Source organism: Lygodium microphyllum, chromosome 29 (assembly GCF_053477565.2).
Source record: "Lygodium microphyllum isolate KBCC chromosome 29, Lygodium_microphyllum_v1.1.10, whole genome shotgun sequence".
Lineage (NCBI taxonomy): Eukaryota > Viridiplantae > Streptophyta > Polypodiopsida > Schizaeales > Lygodiaceae > Lygodium > Lygodium microphyllum.
The window spans coordinates 11,872,876-11,890,364 of record NC_141163.1 but is presented as its reverse complement, the minus strand read 5'-3'; the positions used below and the strand labels follow the sequence as shown (position 1 = coordinate 11,890,364).

General features: G+C 39.3%; 1 protein-coding gene across 1 annotated transcript; it reads right to left on the bottom strand.

Annotated features, from left to right (window-relative positions):
• Positions 1-10,347: 10,347 nt before the first annotated feature.
• Positions 10,348-16,473, bottom strand: LOC148010384 (CDPK-related kinase 5-like). The gene is made up of 11 exons (XM_087672055.1): positions 15,315-16,473; positions 15,097-15,227; positions 14,261-14,302; positions 13,966-14,074; positions 13,680-13,758; positions 13,285-13,581; positions 13,100-13,206; positions 11,983-12,090; positions 11,813-11,875; positions 11,553-11,720; positions 10,348-11,456 (listed from the first exon to the last, which is right to left on the bottom strand). Exons 1-11 carry the CDS (start codon positions 15,804-15,806, stop codon positions 11,316-11,318), a joined length of 1,737 nt encoding a protein of 578 aa, XP_087528181.1. The 5' UTR covers positions 15,807-16,473; the 3' UTR covers positions 10,348-11,315.
• Positions 16,474-17,489: the final 1,016 nt, after the last annotated feature.

Here is a 17,489-nt window from a genome sequence, read left to right as displayed (position 1 = left end):
TGTGCACGTATTCTAAGGTATTTCGTGCATGCAAAAATATTGGAAATTTCATCCAAATTTGCGGTCCGTTTATTTTTCCATCATTACACAAACTTTTTCGTTGGAACTATCACCACATGCTTAACGGTCAATATAAAAGCCTTTCAAAGCCATTTCTCCGACATTGTCTTCCTTTCTGCCGAAATTTCGTCTCGACTTCCCTTTAAGGTCCTTGCTTCCTGTGTGAAGAGCAGTTCAATGATCTTTGATAGGTAACAAAAAAAAAATTATTACAAGTATTTTAACAAAATAAATTTGATTAATATAGAAAGAATTTTTAATAACACTTGAATAATTACAGATGTTATGTGCTTTGTAACTTTTAAAAGCAGCATAGCTTTTCCAGAAAGGATTTTATCATAAATTTCTGTGTTTCCATAGAGTTAATTTATAGTTCATATTTCTCTTTTTGATTTGCATCTTTTGACCGGTGAAACGCGAAATAATGTCCCTGTTAGTGATATTTTGCTAAGTATCGTGTTTCACCGGTGAGATAATGAAATAATTTTCGTCTTCAAGTAGTGTCCGATGAAATGCGATTTCTTCACAGGCATTTACCTTGTACACTTTAATTTTCGTGTTTCACCGGTCAACTTTAAAAAAAATCTCCTTTTTTGATTTTTTTGTCTTGAAAAATGCAATTTTGGGGCCTCTTTCCATGGTTCCATCTTGTTTTATTGGATATTGTTGCCATTCTGCTTTGTTTTCAGGGATAAATCTTTTCATGGTCAAGATGACAAAGAGGAAGCTATCTCTGGAAGGAATGGATGAGGAGGAGCTAATGGAGACATCTGATGATAGGCTCTTTGATTTCTTACACACCACTGGAAATTCTTCCAAGTTTGGCTATATCAGGGAAATTTTCAATGTTCCTTTTGATTTGAAGGAGTTATTGGAGGATCTTGAAGATAAACTTAAGGAGTGCAGATGTTTTTATGATAGACATGTGCAAGGTTTGGAAGTCAATGGATTTGTTCATTATAGTGATGTCATGGGAGCCACCAGTACATCCAGGTCAACTTTGCTAGGCAAGTTCAACCTCATTGATCAGGAATTCAGAAAGAAAGAAACATGTTTCCCTTTCCATAGGTATCAACACCAATGCCTTCTGATCCACAAGGACGTTGGATTTATTGTGTATCTTCAGTACATGGAAAATTCTTCTCCATATATAGACCAACAGGGAAAGCTACAGGATATTGCAAGTATGGATAAGGAGGTCGAAGAGAAGGAGGAGATGTTCCAAGAAGATGTTGAGAATCAACTTGTCCAAGGTTTTGATGTAGGTTTGTTCAAGGGTGAAAATATCACAATGGTGGAAGAAAAGGAGATCGAGCCAAGTGCACACGTTGATGAAGAAGGTCCTCTTGCATGTGTTCCAACATTTTCCACTTATCTTATCAACAAGAAGAGATATGTGTTGCTAAATGATATTCAACATCTTTTTGATCTTAGAGAAGATTATTGCTTAGCAATCCTTGCAGATTGGGGCAAAAATGACATGAATTTTATAGGTTATGAACAAGAACCACTAGCAAGTCTTGATGTTGAGGGAGAGAATTTCCAAGATAGCTCTATAGCCTTACATACATGTATTAATCAGATCATAGAATACGAAAAGGGGGGGCTACCTACAGAAGAAGAGTTCTTGCAGGTCCAGAAGAAACTTCATATTGATGATGTAGGGTATGAAGAGAGATTAAAGTCTCCATCAGATGAGAAGCCCAAGAGTTCAATAAATCTTTATGATGATAGTCTTCTTGAAGAAGACGAACACCCTAAGGTATGAAATATAATTCGAAGTTACCCATTGAGTTTATGTTAGAATTTATTATGCATTATAGATAAATATCTTATATCTTGTACTGTTGTGGTTTGTTGTGTAGATTGAGATTGAAGATCTGGACAACTTTCTTGGAAGGGCCAAGGGCTCTAGGCCAATGAAGCTTGGAAAAAATCAAAGCCTTGGCCATTATATTGGAAACTTAAACAATTTGTAATATATCATAGTAGATTGTCAAGCTCTCCAAGTCTACCAATGATGGCTTTGAGAGCTATCTCAAAGGTAATTGGATCTCAAGTTTTCAGCAGAGGTTTGGACAATATCATTTTAGTAGAGAAAGAAGAAGCCATAAGATTTTTTGGCTTCATGCCTGGATACAATGGATCTAGAGCTGGATATTTTGGAGTTCTTGGCTCCTATTTGCTCTCTTATGTAGGAGATAGTAAGAATTTGAAGCTTCTTCCAAGCTATCGGAAACAAGAGTTTTTGAAACACATAGGTCTTACTGAGTGGGATGAAACAAAAGATTCCTTTAGAGTCCCTGTCTCGAGCTACCTAAAACCAAGGACTCCTCTGAAGGCCCTATTGAGGTGCCTGAAACTGAGGACTCTTCTACAACACAATCAGACTAGAAGATGCCAAAGATTAAGGGTTTCTTGAAACCCATCTTTTCCCAACTCTTTGTTTGGTTTGTAACCATTCTGTAAATCTTTGCTTTGCGCAAGAATTTAAATATCTATCTTTTCTTCTTTGGGTAACAATTTGTATAGTCCTTGCTAAAGATGATGTATTGCTTGATGTGGTTGTATCTTTAAGCTTGAATTTATGCAAAATTTGTCGATAGAACCATTGAAAGACCTCTAATAAACTATTGGCTTTGTGTCTTCCACATCCATGTCTTGTGTGTCTGAAATATTTTATTCTTGCTTGATAATGTGATTTTTTCATACCTTGGGTTGACCAGTTAGATAGAGATCCATATTGTTTAATAAAGTATGGAGCATGGTTGTATAGAATATGCTGCATAGTCAACAAATAAAGAAAGTTATTAAAAAACATTATATGAGTTTGACAATGAAGAAACAAACATATACAAACTTTTTACCATATAGTGAGTAAAGTGTTGATCACCCCAAGCTTCTGTCATCGCCTTTTTGAAAAGGTTCAATTGGTTTTTAAAGTCTTTGAGATCATATCATTCCATTCAGTCTTATCACAATAAAAAAACACTTTGTCTAGTGTTTCCCAAACTTTAGCTTTTCTATTCCGAGCTTGTCCATTATCAGTGTGATCCTTAACTGCATTATGTAGGGATTTCCACTGATTAAATTTAATAGTTGAGCCACCATTTCTCGAGTTTATCTTGCCAAGTCTCCCATGAAAGCCTAGAAACCTTCTAGCCTTCACTCCACCAATAGATGGTTTTTTTGGGACACAATTACCATCCTTAGACTTCTGAAGATCTGGTTCAATAACAACATTGCCACCATGCAAACCAATTGCAGAGAGAAATTTTTCAACCTTTGTTATAGCATCTGTTCTAGTTGATAATGGCTTCAGCTTCCATGCAAATCCTATATAGAGATGAACAAGCTTTTCAATTATCCTGCAAAGTGCATGAAGTGTATAAATATGGGCATTTGCTAAAGCAATGTCCAAGACTGGTTTAAATTGTGGATCCTTATTGTGCCTAGAGGGAGCTCTATTCCAATTGCTTGAGTTTAACTCTGCAGAGCTGGTGACATGCAATATAAGCAAGGAGATCTCGAGTTGGCTCCCTTTGATACATTATACATACATTTGAGTGTCTTTAGGTCACCAGCTATGTGCCACTCAATCCTGTAGTTCCCAAATCCTTCAACAAATAGCTCTTCTTCTACTTGTTGCCTTTGAATAACATTAGGTATTTATGTTTGATGAAAAACCCAATATAGTATATCAAAATTCTCAGTGTCTACCTCAAATGCTCCTAGCCACCAGATGTTATATTCAGATTGAACACTAAATGATGTTGAGTGATTGCAATGACTTGACGAAAGTGCTCTATTCATCAAGATGATAGAGATTCTCTCCAATTTTTTACATTTCAGAATCTCACTTTCATCAAGTTTAATCACAAATCTAGCCACTCCCTGTGCCTGGCAAGTCATAAAATTTGATCATTAAGCATTGTAGGGTGGGCAAGTCAAGGAAAATATTGTTAAATTCATTGAATGTAACCTCCTTTTTCTTGCCCTTGAAGTTAGCCTTGATATGAAAAGGCTCACCTAGAATCTCCATCACTTTGTTATTAACTCTCTGTCTGATAGTCCTAACCATAAATGGCTTCGGAAGTATGCAATTGTGTACCTGTCCTTGCTTCATATTTGATTGTAAAAGCTGGAAAAGTTGCATATAAACATCTCGACTGATGCCAATACTATCCAATGTCTTCTATACTAACTCAGAATCCAAAGAATGATCATTTACAAATGACTCCAAGCATTGTTTCTTTGCCTTTTTAAATTTCTTCTTCTCCAAAATATCCTTTGAAACTACTGAAGGAAGAAAATGATAATAAAACGGAGCTGCTTTTAAAGAATCTCTTTCACTTGCATTTGGTTGTAGAAGAGATCTAAGCAAAATTAACATCACAAATCAATGCAAGTAATTTAAATAAAGCCATATTTAAGATTTTTCAAGTTAAAAAAAATATACATTCCTGCTTGGATTCTTTTACCACAGCCTCCTCCTTCTCGTTTGAGATTCTCAATATTTTTAAGAGCTCTTTGTCGATTTCAAAGGCCTAATAAATTTTGCTTTCGTTGATAAGTTTTGATACGCTTTTCCAATGAATGAATTTTTTGTTGACAATCCTCTAGCTTCTGCAACAACTCTATATTGTGTTTCATCAAAAGATGATTCTCTAGTCCAAGGATATCCTTTTCTGCAACAAGATTAAGTGTATAACCTAAAAATCCATTGTAGCCATCACCAATAAACCTCATTAATGATGAGCTATTATAGAAAGGAGGAGTGCTATTTCTGCTAGGATCTTTGGGATATAGCTTTCCATCTAACCAAAGATCAATATTCTTCTTTCCTTCAAACCTCAGTATATGTTTCATAGACTCTGTAACCGTGATAGATTTTGTTCTGTTTCTTACTGGTTCATACTCACTATCCAACTCAATATGAAGATGATAGAGAGGTCTTTTATGAGAGCTACAAAGATCATTAGATGATTGATCCATAGCTGAGTTACAGAGATCATTGGGTGATTGATCCATAACTAAGGATATGATAAGAAGCAAGAACGAAAACAAAGAAGAAACTACTAAGGAGGAGAAAAAAAGAAGAGAGAAACGATGGAGGGAAGCAATCAAGTATCCACCAAAATTCAAATTGAATATTACTTTTCACTTTCATGAGGAGAGGTAAGATCTTCATTATGACAACCTTGCCAACTTTATGGCGACCTAGATTTCTAGGTTTGATGTGACCACTAGAATATCACGACAATGACTTATTAACGAATTTTGATATTTTAACTTACCAAAATATAAACCTTTTAAAAATTCTATAAAATGATTTTATTTCTTAAATTGTTTTCTCTCTCTAGGATCTCTTACAGGCATTTTCGAGACCTCAAGACTCCCCTAATGCATGACTGCTAACAAAAGTATCGTGCTCTTTATTCTACCATATTGCAAGTAGTTTAGCTCTGCTAGTTGTTGGCAGAGATTGGCTTTCCACAAATAGGACCCACTCATTTATGCCGAGATAACCAGAGTGCCTTAGCTTTGGCAAAGAACCTCGTGTTTCATGCTTGCATGAAGCACATTGAGGTTTAGTATCACTTTGTTCAAGAGCAAATTGTGGATTCTAAGAGTTAGCAGTCACCTACTATCCCATAAAAGGACAATGCATTGGATCTCTTTACAAAGCCATTGTCTCATGCTTTCTATCCTTCATCGCATAACGCATTTGGGTCTTTATAAACTCCTAGGATTTGAGAGGGGTTGTTAGCTTTTATTTTGTCAATCTATCATCTCAGGATCTGAGAGGGGTTGTTAGCTTGTATTTTGTCAATCTATCATCTCCTAGTTGTGAGCTCCATCTGAGTCTCATAGTGACATAGGAGCCAAAGTTGGGGCGGCCTACCAGATTTTTTGTGTTAGTGACGGCCAATCAACTACTTTTTACTGGCCAATTGCATCAGATTTTGGGTCACTTGATCAGCCAATTTTGCCCTAACCTGGCTATATTTATCCCCCTTTCCACACTTGGTGGATCATCTTCTTGTCTTGCAAGCTCAACGCACTTTGTCTTAAGCCCTTCTCTGTCTCTGGTGCTACCATTTTCATTTGTTTGATCAAGTGCACTCACTAATGCTTTGGGCTACATGCAAGGACTAATCAAATTACCATTGTATTTAGCATTCCATTCAGTTGCAATACAGAGTTACCACTTCATTCTCTTCTCTCTTTATGTCTCTCTCTCTCTTTTCTCTTTCCTCTCCATCTTCATGTTTCTTTTTTGTTGCACACTCTCGCATATGTTGATAGGAGGGTGTGATACATATGGTGTTGGTAGTCTTGGAGTGATTAAGGGATTCATTCCTATTCTTGGCCTTGTTGATCTTGGATCATATGGTGCTAGAAAAGATAATGGAGTACCTCATCCATGTGGGACTCGTCTATTGGCAAGATAAAGATAGACAACATAAGTTTTAGGGTAGAGAGACATTTGAAGCATTCAAGCAATTGTAGCATCATGGCCATAAGCACCACAATTGACACAAACTCTATTTCTAGGTTCTAGGCATTCTAACATAGATGGTTCCCACCATAATATATGTAGTGAACATTTAGCCCATATGAAGGCTTAGGCCTTGAACTCTTATCTAGCTTCACTATCCCTTGTTTTAGGTTTGCTACTTCCTGGAAAAAGCTTAATTTCTACTCCTTTCCCCTGTCTTTCTAGGGATCTCTATGAGCAAGATTGTGCATCTTAGCCTTGTTTCTTTCTTTGAATAGGCCATTTTCCCGTATCAACTCTTCAAATACTCGACTCAAATCAGGCTATAAAAATAACCCTCTTTTAGTGGGTTGCTTTGAACTAGGTATTCTCTTGAATAGACTTCAGACACTTGTCACACAATCCTCAATGGATTCATTCTCTTTTTAGTCAACATTCATTAGCTTGACTAAGAGGTTGTCTATATGGCCCGCTTTGGAGAAGCTCTTGATAAAATGTCTTGTAGGATGGGAAACTTGGCCTTCCCATTTGCATCAAAACTTGTGAACCAAGTCTCACCCTTCTTCCATAAGCACATACCAAAATCTTAAGCATTCTTGTCTTCTATTTTCAAGTTGTTTGTCTCGTAGTGTTAATTCCATGGGAGCAAGATGTAGAAGGATGGTGAAAAATTTTAGCAAAAAATTCGAGCCAATGGGTTGGTCAAAGTAGTCAAAGTTCAGACAAACGAGTCAATGGAGACCAATGTCTAGATTGAGAGAAGAAGCCAAAGCTAGTTACATTGTAATGAAGGCCAAATCTTTGAGAGAATAATGAAAAAGCACATGCATCGAAAGTTTACGAGTGGAATATTTAAATTAATAGATATATCTCAATTTATCACACTATAGTGTACTTTATTAAAAATAAGAATGTATTTTGATCCCACTGACCTTGTAATATCCCTCGGAATCACATTTTTGTACATTTTAAATTTCTAGTCATATATAATATATGTGAGAACTCTAAAAACATGTGGATTCGTAGTCAAGTCTATTTGTCTAAACTAAATGGCTAAGGGTATGTAAAAGAGATTATCAGACTTGATAGAGAGATACCAAGGGTTGAGGCTAGACATCTAAGAAAACCCACGTATATAATGTGTAAAATGAATAGAAAGTCTCATTCTTGTGTGTGCAATTTTTTAGATCAAGCTTCCTTCTCTATCTTTTTGCATCCACCATAGCTATTGCTTGCGAAGGAGAGAGAAAGAGTGTGTGCATGAGAGAGTGAGGAACAAATGCGAGAAGCTCTTTTTTCTTTCATCTTCATCATATCTTCTTCTTCTTCTTCTTCTTCTTCTTCTCCACCACTATTTCATACCACATGGTGTGCATTTTGCCTTCATTACACATTTGCGTGAGAGAAAGAGTGAGTGAGAGTATGAGGGACTTGGAGAGAGACACCTCTTCTCCTTTGATATTCTTCTTCTTGTTAGTGGCTTAGAGGGGAGCAAATCCATCAGTGGTTGAAGCACAAGAGGAGCCATAAATGGTGGATCCTAAGGCACATCCAACTCCCTTTTTATTGTGAGAGACAATGAGAAAGGTGAGATTTGGTCAATCAAACATAAACACTTGAAACTCTATTGATTTCTTACTGTCATGGGGTTGAGAGGGGAGCGCATAGATGGTTTAGAGTTAGAGAATGAGCCGACTATTGTGAGGAACAGTCTTAAACTAGAAGAAGGGAAACCCTTGAATGAACAAGAGTCTTTCCAAAGTCTAATCCATTGGACACAAGCTCACTGTTTTTGTGGTTCCATTGCCAATTTAAGGACAAATTTCTCTCTCGAGTGGTTGGTCGAACTCTCATTGTGTGCAGGGATAGGAAGCTATGAGTGCTTGAAAGGATTGAGTTGCTTTGCTCTCCAGTTATTGAAGATATGGCTAATCTCAAACACGTATGGATACTTTAGGATAACCATTGTGACATAGTAAGAGATTGAACTATAGAGTCCTTTCTCTTCGAATAGATGCTCTTTTCAAAAGCCATGTGGATTAGAGGAGGAAGGCCAAGTTGAAATGAAACCAACATGATAGAAATAGAGTAGAGAGTAAGGTAGTATGGGATTTCTTTATTTTCCGTTTCATCCCAAAAACTCCTACAAATCATAAAATTCCTCACTTCCAATCCTATGCTAAGCTAGGAATCTTGAATACATCAATTGTCTTGTTTGGTTATACAATTGAAGCTCTTAAAGTCATATCTTGCTTGTAGCACAAATAGAAGCATATGGATTGTGAGCATTTTGCATATCATTTTTCATGCTTCTTTCCAACACTTGTCATATAAGAATGCCTTAGCATTATATACACGTATAATTGACCATGTTTGCTTGATGGCTATACTCATTTAGAAGCAATTTTGCATTGTTTCATCAAGTTTTGAAAGCATACATCACCTTGGTTGCATTTTCGCATCACCTCAACTACTACAAATCTTGCTGAAAGTCCATTTCTTCATTTTCTTGGGGCATAGAAATCATGGGCATAGCATCTCTCATGGTCTAGCAATAATGTCAATTTTGGAGTGATCCAGCAAGTCTGAGGACATAAAATGAATGCAAACGCCATCACCTCATGTCCTACTGCAAACCACCCAGACAATTTTATTTTGGACTAAAAGATTCATAATTTTCATGTTCTTTGCTGCTCAACATTGTTGTTTGCATCTGGGGGAGAAATTCTCTTCTGTGCTGATTATATAAAGAGCTTCTCCGGGTCAAACAAACTAGTCTAAGCACTTGAACATTGATCACCTTGACTAATTTCTAACATCACCTTGAACATTGATCACCTGGACTGATTTTTAACATCACCTTGACTGAATCTCCACCTTTATTGATATTTTCCATGCGACAGTATCACCTCCACTACACCACCTACATTGCATCACCATGGCCAGCCAGCTTCTGGTAGCCAGCTTGTTTGCGACAACTCTCCACATCAAGATATTTAGCTTGTGGGAGAGTGTAGCTACCAATGGAATCTTCGGTCTCCTTTTCCATGTCCACATGATAGCCATAAATGGCAAAGAGCAGGGTTTCACGCTCGCTAGTATACACTGGTCTGCATAGGCAGCACTGCTAAGCCAGATATTGAAGAGAGGTAGGGGTCACCTTTGATCCTTTCCAATCTAGGGAGGAGGCCAGCTAACACCAAACATTAACAATCTGTTGTGCAGCAGAGGAGGCTTTCATAGGGATTTTAGTAACAGCACTTAAGGTCTGATTGGGACCAATTACAGTCCAACCAGACCTTGGTAAAAAGCTTTAAACAGGAAATCCAGTTGGCCAACAGCAAAGCCCATGGATGCCCTTCATGCATTCTTTTGTGTAATGGCCTTCTCCCTTAGTGGCTCTAGGCCAAACCCACCTTCGCTGATCTTGATCCTTAGCACTACCCTAAAGTCTTCTTGATCCATGACTTCTACTTCAGTTGACTTTAATCTTTCAAAGCTGCACTTACCTTTCATATTTTTAATTTTAAAATTGTGACTTATTTAAATTTGCACATATTGAAATTTAAACATCTGAAGTTCACTCCCTGGATCTGACACAATAACCATGTTGCTAACATACAAGATCAGATACATGTTACAATGAGCTACAAAAATAAGAATTCCTGTATAACATCAAGAGGCGTTGTATAACCATCCACCAAGTGTAATAAGTGACAATATCACCAACAAAGTATCCCCAAGTTGTGTGGATATGGAATGTTCATTTACTGCTTTATGATAATAAATCAACAAGCTTTTGTATTGATCTTTTACTGGTGCAGTCCTGGAACTGATATAATACAATGTTAATAACACACAAGATCAGCTACATGTCAGGTCACTACGAGTTCCAAAAATGAGAAATCCAGAATCACATTGTAAGGCATTGTTGTGTAACAATCCACCAGAATATCATGTAGGAAGCAAGTACATCACCAACAAGGTATTTCCAATTTGTGTGGAGATAGAATGTTAATTAACTGCTTTACGATAGAGCTATCACAAAGATGCATAATCAGGCTACATACTGCATATAACAAGGAGGTCATATCAATCCCACCTCTAATAGTGTCTAAATCCAAGTTACAACACAAGCTCGTCGAGCATTACAAGAAATTATTCTTGAAGTGGCAGGTACTGGCAAGCCTTCTCACCCACTCAATGCAACCTTGTGAGCCAGAAGTCTTTACTACCATGGGTTTCCACCACAGCAATGCAGCTTCAACTAAGGCCCTCCAAAGTCCAGCAGCATCTACTAGATCCATACTGACACTTAGTTGAGTATAATCCAACTCAGTTGGACATACCCAGGTATATAAGTATCTCTCGTCTGGAATCTTGCAGCTAAAAAGTGTGCATAATCCTGAAACTTGTGAAGATCATAGAGAAATGCCACTCCAGGAAATGCCCCAGACAGCTTTCTGCCCGGGAGTAAAGATCCCATTCGGAAAAGCCTTCAGGAGTATTGACTTTTCCACAAATGACATGCTTTGTACAGAAAAGGCTCTACCTGTACAGTAAAATATCTGTTTGAATTATTTGTTCACTCACAAAACTGTCATAGGAGCCAACCTTTTAGGACTTGTACTTGGGACTGCTGCTCAGCTCTTGAAAACATGTAGAGTGAAAAGAATCAGTGCATGAGCCAACTCTGAATTAAAATATTTCACTTAAGCCAGATCTCAATCATAGTGCAGAACATGAATACGACTTAAAAGGCTTTAGTAGTAGATCGAGGTGGCATCCCACGTAGCAGATTTGTGAACCCAAAAAAGCTCAGCTTCCCATCACTATGTCTAACCCACTCGTGCAGAACAACATGCGCAGGGACTGTCGGGGGAATACCAAGCTCCTGTTCAACCAGATGAGCAAATCATTACCCAATACAACACCCAAAGTTCAAGTAGCAAATTCATGAGGAATGAACAAACCGTGCAAAAATAAATACCCTAGCAAGGTCCTCTATAACAACCACCCGATTGGCTTCTTTTTCGAAAAGCTGATAGGCACTACGTGCCTGCATCTCCCATCCTTCTAGCCCTTCAAGCTGAGGCACACTGGTAGCTGCTGCACAGAACTCCTCAAACTCCATTTTCTTGAATTGAAGTGCATCTATCTGCTCACTCTCACAAAATGTGGACTTACTAACAATTAAAACTTCATAAAGCACCATCGTGAATATACAAAGCATGAGGGATGAAATTGTACAGCTGTAATCATGTCAAACATCCGTGAATCCTTCATTGCATCAGTTGCATTTTTTGTCAGCACCTGCAACAAGCAGCCAGGACCTGACCAGAATTAGATGCAATCCTGTAAGGGGTGCAAAAGATATATCTGGCCTGTTGCACAGAAGCCTCGGTGCATGAGAAACTCACTGCTCTGAAGTTTTCTAAAGATAGTCGACCATTCTTTGAGGGCTCTAAAAGCATATACTGGGCTCGCAAGTAAAACAACTGATCTTCAGATAACGTCCTTGATAGCGCCTGTATCACATAAAAGGCCACCGTCAGCAGTTGCAGCTAGACTAAGAGGACTTGTATGACCAGGCCCTGTCATTGCTACATGTCATTGACAATTAATTCTATGCATTTCTTTTATAGAAAGGCTCTGCTAATTCCAGTGAGATCCACGTACAAGGATAAGAAACAGACCGCCACAAACAAACTAGAAAAAAATCTCAGAGAACAAAAGAAGATAAAAGAAAATTGCTATGGATGTATGGATGATCAGCAGCATGGAGAACTAATATGACTTACCTACACGCTTAAGACGTGTACAGTAGCTGTTTCTTTGCTAATTTGAGCTCTAATGCAGGAGAACTAGTGTTTTAAACAAGACCTTGATGGAGTCAGCAATTCCAATAAAATGAAAATGGGCAAACACATTGTGACATTTAAAAACGTCTAAATTAGCCTTTAAAGTCTTTTCAACTATGTGACACTGCTCCAAAGAAGATTTCCATAGCAACAAAATGCCCCTTTCAGATATAAGCTCAAAACTCTAGTCAATAACAAGAGATACCATCCACCTCTGCCCCAGACATGAATAAAATAAGGATGACACCTAATCTGTAGGGCACCAAATGCAGCTCAGACAAACCTTTGGCATGGCCACTGGTGACTGATAGCTGGATTCAGTCCATCAACTACAAATGTCATCGCCCCATGAGACTTTGGTCATACATAGCAATGTTGAAAGGGCATAAGCGTCCAAGCTGAAGAAAAGTCTTATCTTACATAACATTTGGTTGAAACCAGTAGGCAAGTCCTATCTGGCTTGCTTCATGAACGAAAACAGCTGCATTACAACCCAGTTGCAAGAAGAGACAGGGAATGCTAGGCATGAATAGCAGCCTGCAAGCAAAGCCACATCATACAACTATATTGTCGTGCAACTACTAGACATCATGACCACTCAAGCACCACATAAACCATGCATGGGTGAATTGCAATGTTCAACTTCTGTGTTACTCTACTTAGCACTAAGACTCACCTTCAGTGCTGCTTTCCTCAAGGATGAGGACCTTAGGTAAGACTTTACAAGCCTAAACACCAGTATATCAAGAGGAATCTTTTGCTCCCCTCGGATCCAAGGATGTGCTGGCATACATAGATATGACCATTAGCTGCTAAAATTGGAAAGCCCAAGCATTGCAGATTTAGGATAATAATGTATACCAAGTGCCTGCGCAGCTGTCATCCTTCTGTGCCGATCCTTAGTCAATAGCCTTTTTACAAAGTCCTTTGCTTCTACTGAAACGGATGGCCAGGGAGCCTCTTCAAAACTGGGTTCTGACTTCAGTACAGATCTGAATATCCCAGACTCTGTGCGTGCCCAAAATGGTCGACTTCCACAAAGTAGGATGTAAGTTATTACTCCAATGCTCCAAACATCTGCTTCCATACTATATGACCTATGCAGCACCTCTGGTGCAACATAGAAGGCACTTCCAACTATGTCATTAAGCCTTTCATCTGCACAAAGGACACAGTTAAATCCCAGAAAAACTTATCTTTGACAACCTGCAGTTGCAATGGACAGAATCACACTTATTAGTCAAATGTAGTCAGACCTGGTCTGACAAAATCTGAAAGTCCAAAATCTATGGCCTTCAGCTGTGCATTCTCGTCCTTTGTTGTAAATAAGAAATTCTGTTCAGACAGGAAAGAAATATTAAGTCAGATCTGCACACTTTGTGATGCATGATGTTTAATGCTATTGACACACAAATTTGGGTACATGCTATCATAATGGCAACAAGGATGTGCCTCCTAGAATCTTAAGAGTAGAGTTTGTTCTATGTACTATAAGACCTACACTACATAATCGTTTTGACACGACCACAAAGCAGATAATACCTCTGGTTTGAGATCACGATGCACAACACCTTGAAGATGGCAAAATGCAACAATGTTTAAAATCTGAACCACCACAATCTTTGCATCTTCTTCAGTATACTTGCCACCCCTGTCACGTGTCAGAAAGAGCAACCCATGATAAGGCTCTGGATACTAGATCGACAGGAAACCGTGCTGCAATTCAAGAGTTAGACCATGAAAAGTAATGCCCAGGGTTTATAATCTTCCCTTCCACAGCAGATAGCCTCTGTAGGCCTACTAATAAATCAATAACACAACAGCATAGAGAGCCAACCTTGCCAATATCCGGTCCAAAAGCTCACCCCCTTCACATAGCCTGCCATTCACCAAATGAAAACAATCACTCACAGATCAGTGGCCAGTGGAAAAAGAGAACCTTACAAGCAAACATTTGTGTCAAGCATTCAGCTGCACAACTGTGGAACTCTATTTTCTTCCTGTGAGAAATGTTAATCCTGAACTGACAAATTCGTCCACAGAGCAATGAATTTGAGCAAGATTGTGAATGATAGTGCCACATAAGTTCTGTGATTGGTAAGAAAAAAGTTAATCCTGAGCTGAAAAATTCGTCCACAGAGCAATGAATTTGAGCAAGATTATGAATGATAGTGCCACATAAGTTCTGTGATTGGTAAGAAAAGATAACGTAGCAACCACATATCAATATCAAGCATTTTGCCACATATGAGCCTTGAAAATGTGGTAAGACCCCAATGGTAACACTATTTTTTCAGGTAAACAGACTGTTATCATAGGACATAAAACTTTCTTGTGGATCATACTTCGGGGGTGTCCTCAGCAACAAGGGGTATGTACTAGGGAGAGGGGTGCTCTATAAGTTTTTAGATTGGTGCAGGTGGTCAACAAAAGCTGTCAAAACTACTGAGCACTGATATCAATAATACCCCACGCCAACCACACACTTGGTCACATGTTGTTAGAATTCAACATAGATTCAAAAGAAGGTCAGTCCCTGGTTCAAGTTTCCATTGTGTACTAAATCAACCAGGAACTGAAATGCACTATTGCAGCGTGTCAATATAAATAACAATGCAAATGGTGAGAATGCATTGAGTCACAAGGACTGCTTGAGGTCGAGTATAATCTTACTCCATGACTATGTACACATTTGTGTTGTCTTCGCAGGCATCATAGAATTTCACCAGATTGTGGTGCCCAGTTAGAGCTTTCAATATTTTGACCTCTCTTCTTACATCCTCAATTGAAATAGCAGTTGTCATCTGGAAACAGCACTACAACGTTAGAGCATTATGTGTGTGGTACAGGAAGGTAGCACCCTGTGAGACAATTCAAGTACGGGAGCTTACCTTGGCCTTAGAGATGACCTTCACAGCAACCGACTGACCTTTGAATTCACCCTTCTTGACCTTGGCAATGCATGTATGGCCAAAATGCCCACGTCCAACTTCTTGACCAAGTTCATACTTGAGGTTGAAATTCTTGGCATAGCCAAAGGATTTGTCCAGAGGTTTCTCAAGCTCTTGACCTTCAGGTATAGTCCCTTCCCTGGGCTTGGCAGTGCCAAACCTTTTAGCTAATGCGGCTTGAATGTGCTTTGCTGGAGACGGGGGTGGGAACGGTCTCTTGAAGAACCTTCCTGGAGTGCCATTGGCAGGCGAAGCTGCATTAGAGGATCGGAAAGGCGACCGAAATGGTGAAGCTCTAAAGGGAGATGCTCTGTATGGGGACTTTGGGGGCAACCCTGTTGTGACTGTTGTCTGTGCAGGGATATCCGAAGGCTTCTCGATATCACGATTTCTCTCTTCTGATGATGAGCTCTTTCCATGGCAGATACCCATGTCAGGGGAGGGGTGTGATGACGCACCAGGCCAGGCAGGTATGACCCAAGGCTACTATCAGAGGGATTCCTTGCAAAAAAGCGATCGAAACAGGAAGATCCTGATATGGAGAGGTAAAGCTGATTCCGATGCAGCCTCTGACATTCCCGAGCTTCAAAAACGGCCTGCCCGCTGCCAATCACGCAGACGTTTAGGGTTTCCGCGGCAGCGGAGCTGGCCGGGCAGTATACAGGGGGACAAGAAGAAGCAGGGGCGTCCAACTCCTCTCCTCCATTATTGGGTCTGCTCTCTCCCCCGGCGCTTTCTTTCTCCTTGAAGAAGAAGCAATACTAGCCGGCCCCAAAAGCCTGTGTATCCTTCGAGAGGAGGAGAAACGGTCTCCTCCCAAATGGGACCTTCTCTCTGGGCGGCGATGGCGGGACCTGCTCTGTTCCTCTCAGCAGACCGAGATTATAGCTTGATGGGCAGTTCAGGAGCCGAAGCAGAGTAGAAGCCCGGAAGGAGAAAGGGCAAAAGGAAGGTGAGTAAGAAGGTGGATGACGGTAAAGGGCAGCAGATCTCCCTTCAATCTTCTCTCTCTCTCTCTCTCTCTCTCTCTCTCTCACATTTAAAATGGAAGCTAGGCTCCCCCTCTCTCTCCTCTCCCCCGCTAAACAAATACACAGGGCGAGGAAAGAGAGAGATAAGTACCGACTATGTGTGTTTGTTTCGACATTAGCCTGTATCGTGTATGTATGTGGTGATTATTACCACACCCCAGCGACTTTTGCCTCTAAACCGATGATCCATCGCTCTTTTTTCAAAATCTATGTCGAGAGAGAGACGCTATTAACTGTTTTACCTAATCCTTTCACCTCTTCCCTCCGTTTTAAACAAAACAATAAATCTCCCACCATACCTCATCCTCTAAGGTCTTGTGCTAAAGCTTCACAAACCGCTCAAGAAATGTTTGATTGCCGGGGAAGAGTAGCGGCAGGAGGGGGTGTTAGGGTTCCCTAAGATTTGGTGCCTCAAATTGATGCCTCTATTACCAATATTGGAATTGGCAAGCTGGATGTCAAATTACAATGAGATGTTCAACATATTTGATAAACATAGAGAAACAGCCAAAGTAGCATTGCTGCTTGCCAATCCCACCTATAAACATGGAATGATTAGAATATTTATTAAATGAATGGAATGGTCAAAGATTTCCTTATCTTGAGGCCTCCCAGAGCCTATGTTACTCTAATTCCAATTTTGAGAGATTCAAGTTCTCCTAAGGGTTATGTAAATGCACATTCTAATGTCAAACCCTTTGTTAAGGACATCAATCCCTTTCCTAAGAGAAATTGATGGACTCAATTGTCACTATTCACTGACAAGGAAAGTTGGCCAAAAATAATAAGTCACTGAGACCAGCTTATATTCTCAAGAACAACTACAAGCCCTTGTTGCATTACGATGAAGCCTTCACTCTTGTGAGAGCCATCTAAGAGCATAGAACTCCCGATTTGTTACAACAACCATAAAGCCATAATTCTCAAGTTAGCAAGTAATGTTGCCTTCAAATCCCATCCTTTCATAAGGATTTCACTCACTTCTATGATACAAGAATAGTGAGTTATATTGCTGTTAAAGCTAGTGCAACTAATTAGCTTGCACATGCAAACCTGTCATATTAGTAGCCCGTGTGGGGTACGA

Bases quoted from the DNA above. Each gene is read 5' to 3' on its own strand.
- LOC148010384 (XM_087672055.1), bottom strand. From the start codon at position 15,806: ATGGGTATCTGCCATGGAAAGAGCTCATCATCAGAAGAGAGAAATCGT. The intron at 13,207-13,284 runs GTATACATTATT...TATGTATGCCAG, and splicing joins GACAGCTGCGCAGGCACTTG to CACATCCTTGGATCCGAGGG. The intron at 11,876-11,982 runs GTGAGTTTCTCA...TGCTTGTTGCAG, and splicing joins CTTTAGAAAACTTCAGAGCA to GTGCTGACAAAAAATGCAAC.